General features: G+C 52.0%; 2 protein-coding genes across 2 annotated transcripts; one reads left to right on the top strand and one right to left on the bottom strand.

The window, feature by feature from the left end:
• Nucleotides 1-133: 133 nt before the first annotated feature.
• Nucleotides 134-6,271, bottom strand: SNRPD2 (small nuclear ribonucleoprotein D2 polypeptide). Its single transcript, XM_060651498.2, has 3 exons — nt 6,143-6,271; nt 4,516-4,695; nt 134-387 (listed from the first exon to the last, which is right to left on the bottom strand). Coding segments are annotated over exons 1-3 (357 nt in total). The 5' UTR covers nt 6,145-6,271; the 3' UTR covers nt 134-212.
• A 57-nt stretch (nt 6,272-6,328) lies between these two features.
• Nucleotides 6,329-15,963, top strand: QPCTL (glutaminyl-peptide cyclotransferase like). Its single transcript, XM_060651494.3, has 7 exons — nt 6,329-7,162; nt 7,657-7,800; nt 8,561-8,842; nt 10,422-10,574; nt 10,661-10,760; nt 11,262-11,378; nt 15,231-15,963. Exons 1-7 carry the CDS (start codon nt 6,659-6,661, stop codon nt 15,374-15,376), a joined length of 1,446 nt encoding a protein of 481 aa, XP_060507477.2. The 5' UTR covers nt 6,329-6,658; the 3' UTR covers nt 15,377-15,963.
• The last annotated feature ends 832 nt before the right edge of the window (nt 15,964-16,795 follow it).

Genomic DNA, 16,795 nt, shown 5'->3' with positions numbered 1-16,795 from the left:
GTGAGGCCTGGAAGGGGCAGAGACGGGACCCTTCACCTGCTCAGAGAGGTCCCGATTCCAGCGCCCGGCCCCACGCCCAGCTGCCTCCCTCCCGAGTCTGCCTCGCTCACAAGGCTCTGGGAACAGACAGATGTCACTAAGAAAAACACAGGACTTTATTATTCCCATTACAGAGGGCAGGTCTTCGCAGGATGACAGCGGGGACGAGGCCCCTACTTGCCGGCGATGAGCGGGTTCCGCAGGACCACGATGACGGAGTCCCCGCGCAGGAACATCTTGGAGATGTAGCGGTCCTTGTTGACTGGCTTGGACTTCTTCTTGCCCTTGCCGCTCTTGGGGACCTCGGTCCACATCTCCTTCACATTCTCCAGCACCATGTTGCAGTGCCTGGTGGGGGCAGGGGGTGGGGAGGCACCAGGAGTGAGGTGGGAGCCTTCCGCCCACCCTCTTCCAGCAGTGCAGCATGGGAGAAGGTGCCGGCCCGGGGCCAGGACAGCTGGGGCTCCCAGGCCACCTCTACAAGTCCTCGGGTTGAGGCTTGGGCAACGAACTTCACCCCTCCGTGCCTCAGTGTCCTCCTCTCTAAAATGGAGCCATTTGCAACACCTCCCTCGTACAGCGTCTCGATGAAATGAATCAATACAGAGGGCTCCTGGGTGGTGGCTCAGTCAGTTCAGCGCCCTCCTCTTGATTTCGGCTCATGTCATGATCCCCGGGTCAGGGGATCAAGTCCCGCATCGGGCTCTGTGCTGAACGTGGAGCCTGCTTGGGATATTCTTTCTCTCTCTCTCTGCCCCTCCCCTCTCTCTTTCTATAAATAATTAAAAAAAAAAAAATCAATACAGTATTCTTATTCTTGTCAAGACTTATGATAAGGGACTGGCCCAGGATAAAGGCAAGCAAAATGGGTCTGCCTGTGTTTCTTCTGAACTCCAAGTGCGTCTAAAGGCACCAGCAGGGATGCTGCTTCTCTTTAGAGGAACAGAGGCCGCAGGGGCCTATGGTGTACATGACGCCTCCACTGTAGTCCTGCTCAGGGTGCCAGGGGGACACGGCTGAGGACGGTTTGGATTAGCTCCCTCAACAAACACTTGCCACGAACAGGGCAGTGAATGAAACAGGATATCCCCGCCCTGACGGGGCCTGCGTCCCAGTGAGGACAGAAGGATGCCAAGCGAGTAAACAAAGGAACCAGAAGTGCTCTCAGGTTATGTTAACTGCTAAGAAGAACAATTCAAGCTGGGTGAAGGGATAGAAGGATATGAGGAAATGTGACCAAGTGCTAACAAGAAAAGAAAGTCGTTAAGAAGAGTGGGGAAGCAGGGGCACCTGGGTGGCTCAGTGGGGTAAGCGGCCCACCACGGCTCGGGTCATGATCTCACGGTTCGTGAGTTCGAGCCCCACGTCGGGCTCTGTGCTGACACCTCGGGGCCCGGAGCCTGCTTCCGATTCTGTGTCTCCCTCTGTCTCTGCCGCTCCCCTGCTCATACTCTGTCTCCTCTCTCTCTCAAAAATAAACATTAAAAAAAAAAAAAAAATTAAAGGGGCGCCTGGGTGGCTCAGTTGGTTGAGAGTCCGACTTCGGTTCAGGTCACGATCTCTCGGTCCATGAGTTTGAGCCCCGCGTCAGGCTCTGTGCTGACAGCTTGGAGCCTGGAGCCTGCTCTGGATTCTGTGTCTCCCTCCCTCACTGCCCCTCCCCTGCTTGCACGCACTCGCTCTCTCTCTCTCAAAAATAAGTAAACATTAATTAATTAAAAAAAAAAAAAAAAAGAAGAGCAGAGAAACTCTGTGCCTCGCTATGGAGTGATATCCAGGAGGGACTGCTGAGTGAAAAAGGCCAAGTGTGCATGGAAAGTGATCTTCTGAAGGGAAGAAAGAGGGTAGGAGAAGCATATATACCACCCGCTTGGCTTGCACAATGCAGAATCCTGGAAGACGCTCAGAGACCGGGAGCAGTAAGGTGACCTAGGTGGACTGGGGACAAGCTGGATGGAAACTTGCCACTGGAGTGCTATTACTGTTTTTGGAATGATGTGAACACATTAGCACTTGAAAAAAAAAAAAAAAAAAAAAGTAGTGTGTACCAATATGGAAACATTCCTGAGATACCGTTAAGTGAAAAAGCCGAGGTCTAAAACTGCGTGGTAGGCCACTGGCACGGATTTATTTTTTAAAGTTTGTTTATTTTTTTTGAAGGGGAGGGGCATGCCAGAGGGGCAGAGAGAGAGGAAGACAGAGAGAGAATCCCAAGCAGGCTCCGCATTGTCAGCGCACAGCCCGACACGGGGCTCGATCCCACGGACCGCGAGATCATGACCTGAGCCGAAATCAAGAGTCAGAGGCTTAACCGACTGAGCCACCCAGGTGCTCCAGCAGTGATTTAAAAATAAAGAAAAAGCTAGGGGCGCCTGGGTGGCTCAGTCGGTTGAGCGTCCGACTTCAGCTCAGGTCACGATCTCGCGGTCCGTGAGTTTGAGCCCCGCGTCGGGCTCTGGGCTGATGGCTCGGAGCCTGGAGCCTGCTTCCGATTCTGTGTCTCCCTCTCTCTCTGCCCCTCCCCCGTTCATGCTCTGTCTCTGTCTCAAAAATAAATAAATGTTAAAAAAAAATTTTTTTTTTAAAAATAAAGAAAGAAAAAGCACCCTCCTCTGTCTGTCTGCATGAGAACTCGTAAGGAGACCCGAGGAATTTGCCATGGAGGGCTTCCTGGGGAAGGCAGCCTTCCGATTCTTTGTCTCCCTCTCTCTCTGCTGCTCCCCTGCTCACACTCTCTCTCTCTCTCAAAAATAAATAAACATTAAAAAAAAAAAAAAAAAAAAGAATGCCTTCGCTGACCTGCAGTGATGTTCTCAGACCGCGGATATGTGTGAAAAACAAGACGCAGAAGAGCACGTGGAAGATTCTATCTTAAAAACAACTAAATTCACGATAGCGACGACATGCCAATGAGACCTCAATAAAGCTGTCGGCAAACACCACGAAGGAGCCCCCGGGTGTGTGTGTGAGTCAAATGTGGCAGGATACATACTAGGGTGGGAGGCTGATCTATATCATACATAAAAAACATATATAATAAAATATATATCCTACATAGAAAACGAACCACCACCTACTGAGCGCTTATCAAGCGCCCCGGGCCTCTTCTGAGCACTTTCTGAGCACTGACCCAGCAATCCTCACTGCAGCTTACCCCCGGGAGGTAAACACGAGTGTCATCTCCGGCTTCCAGAGCAGGACACTGCGCACAGTGGGATGACATTTTAGAAGTGGCAGAGCCTGTGTTCAAGGCCAGGTCCACCTGCCTCCTTGGGCTCGGCACTTCCTGGTCTCGGTCTCAATCTCCTGGAGAAGAAACTGAGGCTCCAAGAGGAAAAAAATCACTTGCTGTTCCCTCTGGCTGAAACTCTCAGATCCTAGCTTGTTCCTTTATTTGATTCGGGTGTTCACCGCTGCCTCTTCCTATGGGGCCTCTCACGTCACCGTCTAGGATGGCACCCCCTTCCCAGCATTCCATACTCTCACCTGGCTTTACTTTTCTCATGACAGCTTATTCCTGTGCTTGCTGTCGGCTTCCCTACCTACAGCACAAGCTCTCTGAGTACAGGAGCTATCCCGTACTTTGCTTTAGTCACTGCTGTGTCTCTGGAGCCTAAAAAAGTCCCAAGCATGGGTACTTGATGTTAGACATTCTATGTTATAGCTGCAAACACTGATTAAGAGCTTCCTGTGTGCCAGATGCTGTCCTTCTTTTAATTTTTTTTTTTTTAACGTTTTATTTATTTTTGAGACAGAGAGAGACAGAGCATGAACGGGGGAGGGGCAGAGAGAGAGGGAGACACAGAATCGGAAGCAGGCTCCAGGCTCTGAGCCATCAGCCCAGAGCCCGACGCGGGGCTCGAACTCACGGACCGCGAGATTGTGACCTGAGCTGAAGTCTCGGACGCTCAACCGACTGAGCCACCCAGGCGCCCCTCATTTTTTTTTAAATGTGTATTTATTTTCGAGAGAGAGAGAGAGAGACAGAGACAGAGCACAAGTGGGTGCGGGAAACACAGTATTAGAAGCAGGCTCCGGGCTCTGAGCTGTCAGCACAGAGCCCGACTCGGAGCTCGAACTCACAAACCGTGAGATCATGACCTGAGCCGAAGTCGGAGGCTCAACTGACTGAGCCACCCAGGCGCCCCACCAGATGCTGTACTTCTAATGACTTGATCAGATGCCGCGTGTATTAAGTCACGGAATCTTTGCAACCACCAGAATTACTGCCACGGTACGGAAGAGAGAAAGTTAGCTCCCGAAGGTGTCGCGGCTGCTAAGAGGCAGAGCTGGGACGCGAACCCAGGAAGACCGGCTCCCAAGTACATGCCCGTTAACTACTGTACTGCACACCTCGAGGTCTGGAGAGGCTTATGCCCCAGGACTCTGAAAACCTTGTGTCTGGGCTCCTCATACTGGAGCTGGGGCCGCCTCTGCAGGCCTGGACGGAACACCTTCCAAGAGCCAGGCACTCACCTATCGAAGGCCTTCACACGGCCCAGGAGCTTCTTGTTGTTGCGGCAGTTGATGAGCACTTGGGTGTTGTTCTTGACCGACTGCGTGAGCACAGAGAGCGGACCCGTGTTAAACTCTTCCTCCTCCCGCTTCTGCAGCTCCTCGGGGGTCATCTCACTCTTGGGCTTGTTGAGGAGGCTCCTGCGTGGGCAAGTACGGAAGCGGTAGGTGAGAGGGCCCAGAGCTGGAGCATGGGTGGTCACATGGCCTTGCGCTCAGCGTCTCCTCAACCTTCCCCCTAACACGCCCACCCTCCTGCTCAGCCCCTCTCGCTTGGCATCGCAGCTCAGATGCTTAATAGACATTTCCAACCTTACGCATCCTCGGATGAGCTCCAGATCTCCCAACCGCCCCCACTTACTCTATCCAGAGCCTTCCCTGTGTCCATCCTTCTAGTTCCTTGAGCAAAAACTCTGGTATCAACTTGACTCTTCTCTCTCACATCCGCCGTTCAATCTGTCGGCAAACCCTGCCATCTGCTTCTAAAATACATCCAGAGTGTCACCATTTCTAACCATGGCCTAAACCTCCGCCATCTCGCTCCTCAGAGCCTTACTTGTCTCTCTGCTTCCACCCATGCGCCCGGACAGTCTGTTCTCCAGAGTAGTCCCGGATGTTGTATCAAAACCTAAGTTATATCATCGTACTCTTCAAAAACCCTCCCATGGCTCCCATCTCTGTAAAAAGTAAAATCCAACTTTTTTTTTTTTTTTTTTTTTACAATGTCCTGCATCTCCCCCCATACCTCTGGTTCCAACCAGGGGCCTCCTAGGTGGTCCTTTAAGGTATTAGGCAAACTTTCACCTTTGGCCTCTCCATTTGTTTTCCATCAGCCTGGATACCTCCCCAGGTTATCTCTGTGGTTCTGTCTGCAGGTCTTTGCTCAAGTGTTGCCCTCTCAATGTGTCCTTCTGCACTTATTATTAAGTTAATCTCTCTCAAAACTGGCATTCCCCATTCTTTTTACCCTGCTCTATTGTTTCTTTACTCACAGCTCTGGTCACCTAACATGCCATATGCTTTACATGTTTATTATAAGTGTATGTATTGCCTGCCTCTGCCCACCCCATAAGCCGCAGCAGGTTTTCCTCCCTTGCGGGGTGGGGAGTGCTACTCACTGATATATCTATCCCACGTGTCTAAAGCAGTGTCTGATACATGAGCACTCAAGAATTGAAGAATGAATAAATAAACAAGCGAAATCATTACGGCGACTCGTTAGTCGAAAAAGTCGCGAAATAGGTGAAAAGCCAACCGTTTCCAGCTCTAGTTGTCCGGCTGAGTCCCATGCCTCAAACCGTTATTTCTAAAACTCCGCACTCCCCTTTCGCAGGCTCTTCCCCTCAAAATCCATTTCAATAAGATTAATTCTCTGGGAAAGCTCCTAGCCTATTATCTGACAAAGCTGCCTTCTCTCCCGAACTTAGGATCCATCAAGGGCCCCACGCCCGCCCTCAATCTCATCGGTGGAAAAGTGCGTACTTTACCCCTAAAATCTGCCTCCGTCCCGCCTCTGCCCATCACTGATAAGCGGCCACATTTACGCCCTCAACCCCACTCCCGCCGCCAAAGCCTAGCCCGGCCTCACATGGCGGTAGCGGCTGGGCTCTCAGGTCAGCGCCGTCTCGTCCGCGTTGCTCCCGCCTCTGAAACTAGAGCTACAGAAGGGACTTCCGTTTCCCGTGGTCCACTTCCGTTGGCGCCTGCGCAATCCCAACCGGGGGGGCGTGGCCTGTTGCCATAGCGATCCGCGCCAGGCCTGCGCGGAGGTGGAGTAGAAGCCTCGCGTAGTGGTTCCAGGTCTTTTAGGACCGTACGGGGCAGATATTCACGAGAATGGAGAGAAAAAACGGGTCCGACTCAAATCACTTAGCTGTAGAGTGGCACAGGCTGAAGGAGGGAAAGGACACGCTATTCCAAATGCCCGCCGGCCTTGCCTCCGGGGGCGCGGCCTCCGCGAAGCCAATCGGCTCCTCGCCTCAGGGATGGACACCGCCCCTTTTCCATTAGGGAAGGTCCTTTTCGGGTCTATTGAGCTTTCCGACTCCGAGTAACCAATCCTTTGCCTTCATACACGAGGGGCGTGGACCTGCGCCTAGGTCGAATGTTTTCCATGATCACACATTTCTCATTGGTTTCCCTTCTTCCGCTGAGGTGGAGCCTATGCCTTCCGCGCTCCCTTTTGGGTTGTGCAACCCTCAGGGGACCAACCCCCAAAGCCCTAGGGAGACAGGAAGGCGTGCTCTCAGAACGAGAGTCCGCATTGGCTTCACCCGTAGAGAAAGGGTGGGATGGTGTAGTCGCTCTTCTTGTTCATTGGTCCGGTGATTCCATGGGGTGGGATTTGGCTGGGCCTAAACTATCCGCGGTCCCGGACCGGTTTCAGGGCGAAGCTGCCATGCCTTCCGGGGGCCGCGGGCGGCCCCGGCTACGGCTGGGGGAACGTGGCCTCTTGGAGCCACCCTCACCGCCCAAGCGCCGCCTGCTACCGCGGGCGCACTTCTTGCCTCTGCTTCTGCTGTCCCTGGCCGTGGCCTCGGCGTTCTACACCATCTGGAGCGGCTGGCACCGCCAGACTGAGGAGCTGCCGCGGGGCCGGGAGCTGCGGGTGAGGCTGGGCAGGGACACGGGTACCACTTAACCCCGCCTGCGCTTCCCTGAGGTCTCAAGGTGGACGTGTCTGTATCGTACGGCGGTAGCCGCAGGTGCTGCGGTCTCCGTCAATAGAGCGCATGCCCGTTGCTATCGGGCTTGTTCTGTAATAGGTGGTTCTCCCTCAGAGGAAGAGTCTGGAAGTAGTAAGACTGGGAGTTCTGGGTTCCAATCCGAAAGTCAGCCATTTGGAAGAGTCCTTTCCCCTCTCTCAGCCTCGATTTCCCAATCAGGATTGGGGTGGGCAACCTGATGGATTTAGAGGGACCGGATGATTTTAGAGGGACCTTTTCTGAGTCTATCTAGGATTTATCCTGGAAACCTCCGATGCTGGAGGCCCGAATTAGGAAGAACCGGGGTTCTTAGGGGAGGTGGCCTCCGGGGTAGGGTCGGTATGGGGGTTGTTCTCATGCTCTGCACTTCTCTTCCCTATCTTACCCCCCTCCCAAGGGCCGGTTGATCGGAAGCCTCCCTGAAGCCCGGCTGCGGAGGGTGGTGGGGCAACTGGACCCACACCGTCTCTGGAACACTTACCTGCGCCCCCTGCTGGTTGTGCGGACCCCGGGCAGCCCCGGCAATCTCCAAGTCAGAAAGGTAAGGGGCCCCACCTCCAAGCCCTGACCTGGCAGCCTGCCAGGGAATAAGAACTAGGCATTCTGCCCAAGATCCCTCGAGCAACTGAGACGCAGAGCTGGGGCTCTGACTGGGGATAATCTGAATCTAGAGTCCCACTTTAGTAACCACCAGGCTGTACTGCCTTCTGTACTGCTCCCCAAAGCTTACTATGTGCTAGACAACTGTTTCATGAGGTGCGTAACAATGTGATCCTCACTATGCAAATGGGGAAACTGAGGCCCAGAGCAGTTAAGCATTTTGCCCAGCTAATAAATGATATACCAAGTTTCAGGTTGGCTCCAGAGCTGGCACAACAACATCTTTGTATTGCCTCCCTTTGGGGCATCCAGAGTCGTTTGAATCCCTACTCCTCGAGTTCATATCCGACCTCAGCCACTTGGAGTGTGACCTTGGACTAGTTTCTTAACCTCTCTGTGCCTTAGTTTCCTCATCTATGAAATGGAGCGAGCCATCGACAGTCCTATCCCCATAAGGCTCCTAGACTCAGGCGTGGCACGCAGTGAGTGCTATTGAAGAGTGAGCTGGGATTAGTCTTGAAGAGGCAGGGTCACTACACACACTCAGTAGGGACTCAGCAAAAGTGTGTCAAGGGAATGACTTAAACAGAAGTGGGGATCCTGAGTCAGCCCAAGCGCTCTGCATGGCTCAGGTCACATGGCCCTTCTCCCGACCTCGTCCCCAGTCCCCACCCACCCTCCCACCTCTCTCCTGCCACTAGTTCCTGGAGACTACCCTACGGACCCTGACGGCAGGCTGGCATGTGGAACTGGACCCCTTCACAGCCTCGACACCCCTGGGGCCACTGGACTTTGGCAACGTGGTGGCCACGCTGGACCCAGGGGCTGCCCGTCACCTCACCCTTGCCTGCCATTACGACTCCAAGCTCTTCCCATCTGGGTCGGCTCCCTTTGTGGGGGCCACGGATTCGGCCGTGCCTTGCGCCCTGCTGCTGGAGCTGGCCCAGGCCCTGGACAGGGAGTTGAGTAGAGCCAAGGAGCAGGTGAGGAGTGGGGGGCCCGGGCTGCCTCTACCCTGGTCCAAGCCACCAGCCTCCCCTGCCTGGACGTGTCTTCCTGCTTCCACTCCACACACATAGCCACGGGGATCTTTTCACCCCCTGAATGTCAGATCCTGTCCCTCCTCTGCCCGAAACCCTCCCCAGGGCTCCCACCTCATTGCAAGCCTGAGCCAGAGTCCTTACAGAGGCCCATGAGGTGTGCCCTGTTACCTCTCCATTCCCATCTCTCACCCCTGTCCCTCCTCACTGTGCTCTAGCCACCCACCTCCTCCCTGTTCCTCAGATTCTGGAGAGTTCCCAGAGTCCCTCCCATCTGAGGGCGTTTGCACTTGCTCTTTGCTCTGCCTAGAATGTGCTTTTCACAGACACCTTCCCGGCTGGCTCCTGCCTTTCCTCCAAGGGTCCTCCAGTGTCACCCCCTCTGAGATGGTTTCCCAACCACCCTGAAAGAGCCCCCCGTCACCATCCCAGGCTTTATGGCGCTTTGTCTGTCTGTCTCCCCAACTAGAATAAGCTCCATACAGGCAGGGATTTGGCTGCCTTGGTTTTCTGCTGTATTCCCTGCGCCCAGATGATTACCCGGCATAAATTAGGATGTCAGTGGAAATGTGTGGGATGAATAAATGAATGAAACCACAAATCTCCTCATGCTCCTCCCCTGCTCAGACCCCTTCCTTGGCTCAACCCCTTGTAACAAGGCCCAAGAGCCTTGTAACAAGGCCCTTGCTAATCCCCCCGGGCCTTTCCACCAAGCTCTCTGGCTCTGGCCTCAGCCCTCATCCATGTTGCTTCCTTGCCTGGGGACACTCTTCCCTCTGCTCCATTCTGCCAGGCCAGCTCCCACTCATCTCGGTGCAAATGTCTCTTCCCAGGAGACCCGACGTGCTTCCCAGGCTAGTTTATCCCCAACTCCCTACCTATGCTCTTTTAGAACCCTATAGTTCTTCTTCTTTTTTTAATGTTTATTTATTTTTGAGAGAGAGATAGAGTGTGAGCAGGGGAAGGGCAAGAGAGAGGGAGACACAGAATCCGAAGCAGGCTCCAGGCTCCGAGCTGTCAGTGCAGAGCCTGACGCGGGGCTCGAACCCACGAACCGTGAGATCATGACCTGAGCCGAAGTCCGACTGGGCCACCCAGGTGCCCCGAGAACCCTGTAATTCTTGGAAGCATTTGTCCCAAGTGTATTTCGCTGTTTGTACACTTACTCGTGTGTGGGTCTCTTTTGCTAAATGAGCCTAAGAAATAACACTAACAATCAGAGCTGACCCTTTTTAGTTACTATATGCCAGACACTACGCCAGGACCCGAATTTGAATCCTACTGTGTGATGAGACTTGTTATTAACCCCATTTTGACATCTGATGCTGTGAGAAGTCACTTACCCATAACTGCTCAGCTATGAAGTGGCCGAGCCAGGATTTGAACCCAGGGCAGTCTGGCTCAGAGTCTGTACTTCCGGCCACCACCTTCTATGAGGGAGGAGACCTAGTTTTCCCTGCTCAGCTGTGCAAGAGGGCAGGAAATGTGGATGGGTCCGGGCCCTGACCACCAGCTCCCACAGGAAGCCCCGGTGACTCTGCAGCTGCTCTTTTTGGATGGCGAGGAGGCACTGAAGGAGTGGGGACCCAAGGACTCCCTTTATGGCTCCCGGCACCTGGCCCAGCTCATGGAGTCTGCACCCCACAGCCCAGGCCCCACCAGGATCCAGGCTATCGTAAGACCAGGGCCCCACTGGGTTCCGGCGAGGGAGGGAGAGGGCCGTGCAAGGTTGGCCACATCCCACCTGGCCTCTCTCTCTAGGAGCTCTTCATGCTTCTTGATCTCCTGGGCGCCCCCAATCCAAACTTCTACAGTCACTTTCCTCACACGGCCCGCTGGTTCCATCGGCTGAGGAGCATAGGTAAGGATGTTGGCCGAGGCAGGCGCCAGCCTGGGATGTGGGAGGGACGGCCAGCCGAGTCAGGCACCTGTCTCTAAGGGGTCATCCAGCCTGCCCTCTACCTCCCTAGCCTCTAAGGCACTAGGGCAGAAACACACAAAGATCCCACAGCAATCAAGTGCAGTGACTACAAACAGGGGCTCTGGGGCCAAATAGCCCCAGGTTTGAATTCTGGTTCTGCCTCTTACAGGCTGTGTGAACCTGGGCAAGTGGCTTCATCTCTCTGAGCCTCAATTTCCTATCTGTAAAATGGGCACAAAACTGACAATAGGAGGGGTACCTACCTCTGAGGCTCAGAGGGAATAAATAGACCGGGTACACAGTGAGCCTTCAGGAAGGGGTAACTACATTCTTGTCGGGATGATCAGTGCTTTGCCCAGTCCTCCTGCCCTGCTCTGACTTGTGAGCAGAACCTCTGACCCTGAGGGGCTGGCTCTTACTCTCTAACGCCACCACCTCCAGAGAAGCGTCTGCACCGCTTGAACCTGCTGCAGTCCCATCCCCAGGAGGTGATGTACTTCCAGCCCGGGGAGCCCCCTGGCTCTGTGGAAGATGACCACATCCCCTTCCTCCGCAGAGGTAGGTGCTGGAGGGAGGAGGGAGGGTTGGGGAGGGGCGGGGGTCCAAGGAAAGCACACATGGGGCCTGGCCCTGGCCCACTCCCAGGGCTGGGGACTGGTGGCAAGTTGTTGAACATCTTCGTGCCTCGACTTTCTCATCTGTGAAATGGGGTCACTAGCAACCCCTGTCTCAGAGCCGTGGAGGGAACCGACTGAGCTAATCCATGTAAAGACGTTGCTTGCATGGTGATGGCACATAAGAAGCGTTCAAGAAAATGTTAGCTACTCTTGTTGGTGCCTCAGTGATTGTGGATTCCAGCCCAGGCCTGTCTTTCCAGGCCCTGGCAGCCCAGCAGAATCACCCAAGGAACTTCGAGAAATGCCCAGTTGCATTCATTTCTGGCCTACTGAACCACAGTCTCGGGTCTCTGAATTATTTCTGCAAGACTCCCAGATGATCCTGAGGCACAGCCAGGGCTGAAGACATCTGCTAGAGGGGTTCAGAACCTAGATTTTTGGAACTGGACAGGCTTGGGTTCTGCCGCTTACCATGGGTTGACCCGAGGCAGATTATCCAGCCTCTCTGAGCCTCTTGCCTATGTTTCTTCTAGAAAACGAAGAGACAGATACATACAAACACACCTGTATGTGTATATTCATACTCACAGGGTAGGGAGGATTGAACAAGAGTAGGTATATAAAATGCCTTCGTATGCAGTGCTTGGCATATAGTGAGTATTAACAACGGCTTCTTAAATTTTTACTCTATAATTTACTCATTGAACAAATATGCATTCCTTACAGTGCCTTTTTTTTTCTTTTTTTTTTAATTTTTTTTTTAACCTTTATTTATTTTTGAGACAGAGAGAGACAGAGCATGAACGGGGGAGGGTCAGAGAGAGGGAGACACAGAATCCAAAACAGGCTCCAGGCTCTGAGCTGTCAGCACAGAGCCCGACGCGGGGCTCGAACTCACGGACCGCGAGATCATGACCTGAGCTGAAGTCGTCCGCTTAACCGACTGAGCCATCCAGGCGCCCCTACAGTGCCTTTTTTTTAAATCTTTTTTTTTTTTTTCCTGATTCTAGGGCACCTTTTATTTATTTTTTTTTTTCATTTTTATTTATCTTATTTATTTATTTTTTAAATTTACATTCGAGTTGGTTATCATATAGTGCAACGATGATTTCAGGAGTAGATTCCTTAATGCCCCTTCCCCATTTAGCCCATCCTGCCTCCCACACCTCTCTAGTAACCCTCTGTTTGTTGTCCATATTTAAGAGTCTCTTATGTTTTGTCCCCTTTCCTGTTTTTAGATTATTTTTGTTTCCCTTCCCTTATGTTCATCTGTTTTATATCTTGAAGTCCTCATATGAGTGAAGTCATATGATATTTGTCTTTCTCTGACTAATTTCGCTTAGCAGGATACCCTCCAGTTCCATCCACATAGTTGCAAATGGCAAGATTTCATTCTTTTTGATTGCCAAGTAATACTCCATTGTATCTACATACCACATCTTCTTTATCCATTCATCCGTCGATGGACATTTGGGCTCTTTCTATACTTTGGCTATTGTGGATAGTGCTGCTATAGACATTGGCGTGCATGTGTCCCTTCGAAACAGCATACCTGTATGTATCCCTTGGATAAATGCCTAGTAGTGCAATTGCTGGGTCGTAGGGTAGTTCTATTTTTAGTTTTTTGAGGAACCTCCATACTGTTTTCCAGAGTGCCTGCACCAGTTTGCCTTCCCACCAACAATCCAAAAGAGATCCTCTTTCTCTGCATCTTCGCCAACATCCGTTGTTGCCTGAGTTGTTAATGTTAGCCATTGTGACAGGTGCGAGGTGGTATCTCATTGTGGTTTTAACTTGTCTTTCCCTGACGATGAGTGATGTTGAGCATTTTTTCATGTGTCGGTTGGCCATCTGGATGTCTTCCTTGGAGAAGTGTCTATTCATGTCTTTTGCCCATTTCTTCACTGGATTATTTGTTTTTTTGGGTGTTGAGTTTGATGAGTTCTTTATCTGACATGCCATTTGCAAATATCTTCTCCCATTCCGTCAGTTGCCTTTTAGTTTTGCTGATTGTTTCCTTCGCTGTGCAGAAGCTTTTTATTTTGATGAGGTCCCAATAGTTCATTTTTGCTTTGGTTTCCCTTGCCTCCAGAGACGTGTTGAGTAAGAAGTTGCTGCACCCAAGGTCAAAGAGGGTTTTGCCTGCTTTCTCCTCGAGGATTTTGATGGCTTCCTGTCTTACATTTAGGTCTTTCATCCATTTTGAGTTTATTTTTGTGTCTGGTGTAAGAAAGTGGTCCAGGTTCATTCTTCTGCATGTCGCCGTCCAGTTTTCCCAGCACCACTTGCTGAAGAGACTGTCTTTATTCCATTGGATATTCTTTCCTGCTTTGTCAAAGATTAGTTGGCCATACATTTGTGGGTCCATTTCTGGGTTCTCTATTCTGTTCCATTGATCTGAGTGTCTGTTTTTGTGCTAGTATTATACTGTTTTGATGATTCCAGCTTTGTAATACAGCTTGAAGTCCGTTTTAATGATTTTTTTTTTAAGTTTACTTATTTACTTTTGGAGAGAGAGAGAGCATGAGCATGGGAGGGGCAGAGAGAGAGGGAGAGAGAGAATCCGCACTGTTAGCACGGAGCCTGATGCAGGGCTCAAACTCACAAACCTGAGCCAAAACCAAGAGTCAGACTCTTAACCGACTGAGCCATGCAGGTGCCCCTCCAGAGCCTTCTTTATTGATTCATTCAGTGACTATTTCCCACTGCAGTACTGGGCCAGGTGTCAGGGATACAGTGATGGACAATAATCTGCCTGGGTCCTGTCTAGTGTGTGGGGGGGGACAGATATTGACAAACACAGAGGATATTGGATATTGACAGATATTGACAAACACAGAAGAAAGTGTTCTGAGGACAGGAACTCATTGCAGTGCAGGGATTAGGAAAACAGACTTGGGAGACAGGTGTCCTGGGTTCCAGTTACTGCTGTGCAGGTTTACTAGAGGCGGGAGCTTAGGCGAATCACTGTGCCTGCCTCTGTGCCTGGGTGTCCTCGTCTATGAAATAGGGGTAAATATAGGATTACTCTAAAGGATTATTGCAGGGATAAAATGGTGTGTGGGGATGTGTATGGCCTCAGTGTAGGGCCTCGAATAGAACATGTGTGATAAAAGTACAAGCTAAGGGCACCTGACTAGCTCAGTAGATAGAGCATCTGACTCTTGATCTTGGGGTTGTGAGTTGGAGCCCCACACTGGGTGTTAGAGATTGCCTTAAACTTTTTTTTTTAATATGTATTTATTTTTGAGAGAGAGACAGAGACAAAACGTGAGCGAGGGAGGGGCAGAGAAAGAGAGAGACACAGAATCCAAAGCAGGCTCCAGGCTCTGAGCCATCAGCACAGAGCCCGATGTGGGGCTCAAACCCACGAACCTCAAGATTGTGACCCGAGCCGAAGTCAGATGCTTAACCGACTGAGCCACCCACGCGTGCCTAGAGATTGCTTTAAACAAATTTTTTTTTTAAAAGGTACGAGCTATAAATAAAGAACAGAAAAACAGCCTAATAGTCTACCTGGTAAGGAAACTCAAAGGCCTCTTTCCCTTCGTCTGGTCTTTGCATAATCCATTAACTATTCAGTTTCTCTAACGTGTGTCTGAGAACAATAGATACACCAGATGTGTTTTTTCAACGAACACGTTGCCCTCACGTGCATAAAATCGTCATTCAGAGTTCTTCAAGGGCCAGGACTCAGTATCTTCCGGGTGGGGGTGAGACAACTTTGCCCGGGCCTGGGTCTGGGCTCCTGGGTCGGCCGTCGGCCTGACCAAGCCTCCCCTCTCTCCTACAGGGGTCCCAGTACTCCACCTCATCTCCATGCCCTTCCCCTCTGTCTGGCACACGCCTGGCGACTCGGAGGCCAACCTGCACCCCCCCACGGTGCACAACCTGAGCCGCATCCTCGCCGTGTTCCTGGCTGAGTATCTGGGGCTCTAGCCCCCCTTGGCGGACTCTGAAGGAGAAGCGTCCAGCTGGGACGTCCCAAGGGCACCCGGAGCCAACAGAGCTCAAACCAGGCTGCCTGATCCTTTCTTCAGCTCTATTTATGCCATGACCGGAAGATCCTCTTTCCTTTGATGGTCTCAAGCTGTCACTCTTCAAAGACACGGAAGAGACAAGGCCACTGTGGGGGCGAGAGCCAAAGGCATGAGAGCTCGGACCCTGTCCTGAAGCACTTGGTTTGAAGGTTCACAGGCACCAAATGCTGTTCGGTTGGAGTCAGCAGACCTTGGCCAGGCATCTGGACCAGCAGCACCGCCCCACCAAATGAATCCTCCGTGGCTTATGTTCTTACGATGTCGGTGGCTTGCCATGGGGGGTCCACAGGGGACGTGCTTGTAAACAGGAACAGAGGAGACGGAAGCCGATATTTGGGGACTCGAGTCTGCCAGACCCAAGGGCAATAAACCAGTGTTTCTGGGGAACATATTCGGCAGAATTAGCATGACTAGGTGTTGCATGAGAAAGGGGGATCAGAGACGCGGGATGAGACATTAAAGGAGTTTCTTCATTGCACAATGTGACATTTCCAAGAGTAAGACAGAATGCAGTGTTGTTTCCCCCAAACTATTTCAGCGTGGAGCCCCTTTATTGCAAGCCTCGTGGAACTAGGGTACCTCAGAAGTCACATTGGGAAACACTCGGTTTTGACAAGTTTGAGTGTGTCCGTGGAGGGAATAAGACGGACCTTGATTCACTGCCCACCAGGTCTACCAAACCATCCTTTGTCTTTCTGTTGTGGGTGCGGGAGTGTGAGAAGGTAGGGCTCACCGCAACTCCAGTTGAGGACGTATTTCCCAACCCTACCTAATATTCAGGCTCAAGTGGAGCGCTTATTCAAAAATTCAGAATCCCAGGTTCCCCCCGTTCCCCCCCGCCCCACAACCACCACCCAAACTTGCTGAATCAGAACTCCAGAGAGGGGCTGGGACTTTGCATTGAGCACCCGAGGAAGCCTTCCCATCCCCCATAAAGCTGGGGGAGACACGCTGTCCTTAAGGTGCGTTCCCGACAGCTTAGCAAACCTACTCAAAAGAAAACCATAACATGGAGGGTGCCTAGAAAGGGAGTCCTGTGCCGGGCTCTGTGCCTGCTGGTTTTGTGACTTTGATGGAGTCCCGGCAGGCAGTTACGTAGTCAAGGTGAGCCCTGGCCTTCCGAGCCAGCTCGGGGCTGGAGAAGACTCCAGAAAACTCACAGGCTGAAACCCAGGATATCAAATGAGAGAGGAGAAATAGGTCCTCGTTCGTGGTTTTCCACACTAGCTGACCTTCGTCTGGCACCTGCTGTGTGCCAGGCGCCGTGAGCACTTTACACAGATTGGCTCATGGAGTCACCGCCCAAGTCCTGAGGTAG

This window comes from Panthera onca, chromosome E2 (genome assembly GCF_046562875.1).
Source record: "Panthera onca isolate mPanOnc1 chromosome E2, mPanOnc1 haplotype 2, whole genome shotgun sequence".
NCBI classification, from domain to species: domain Eukaryota; kingdom Metazoa; phylum Chordata; class Mammalia; order Carnivora; family Felidae; genus Panthera; species Panthera onca.
This window is presented reverse-complemented; position numbering and strand designations above follow the sequence as displayed.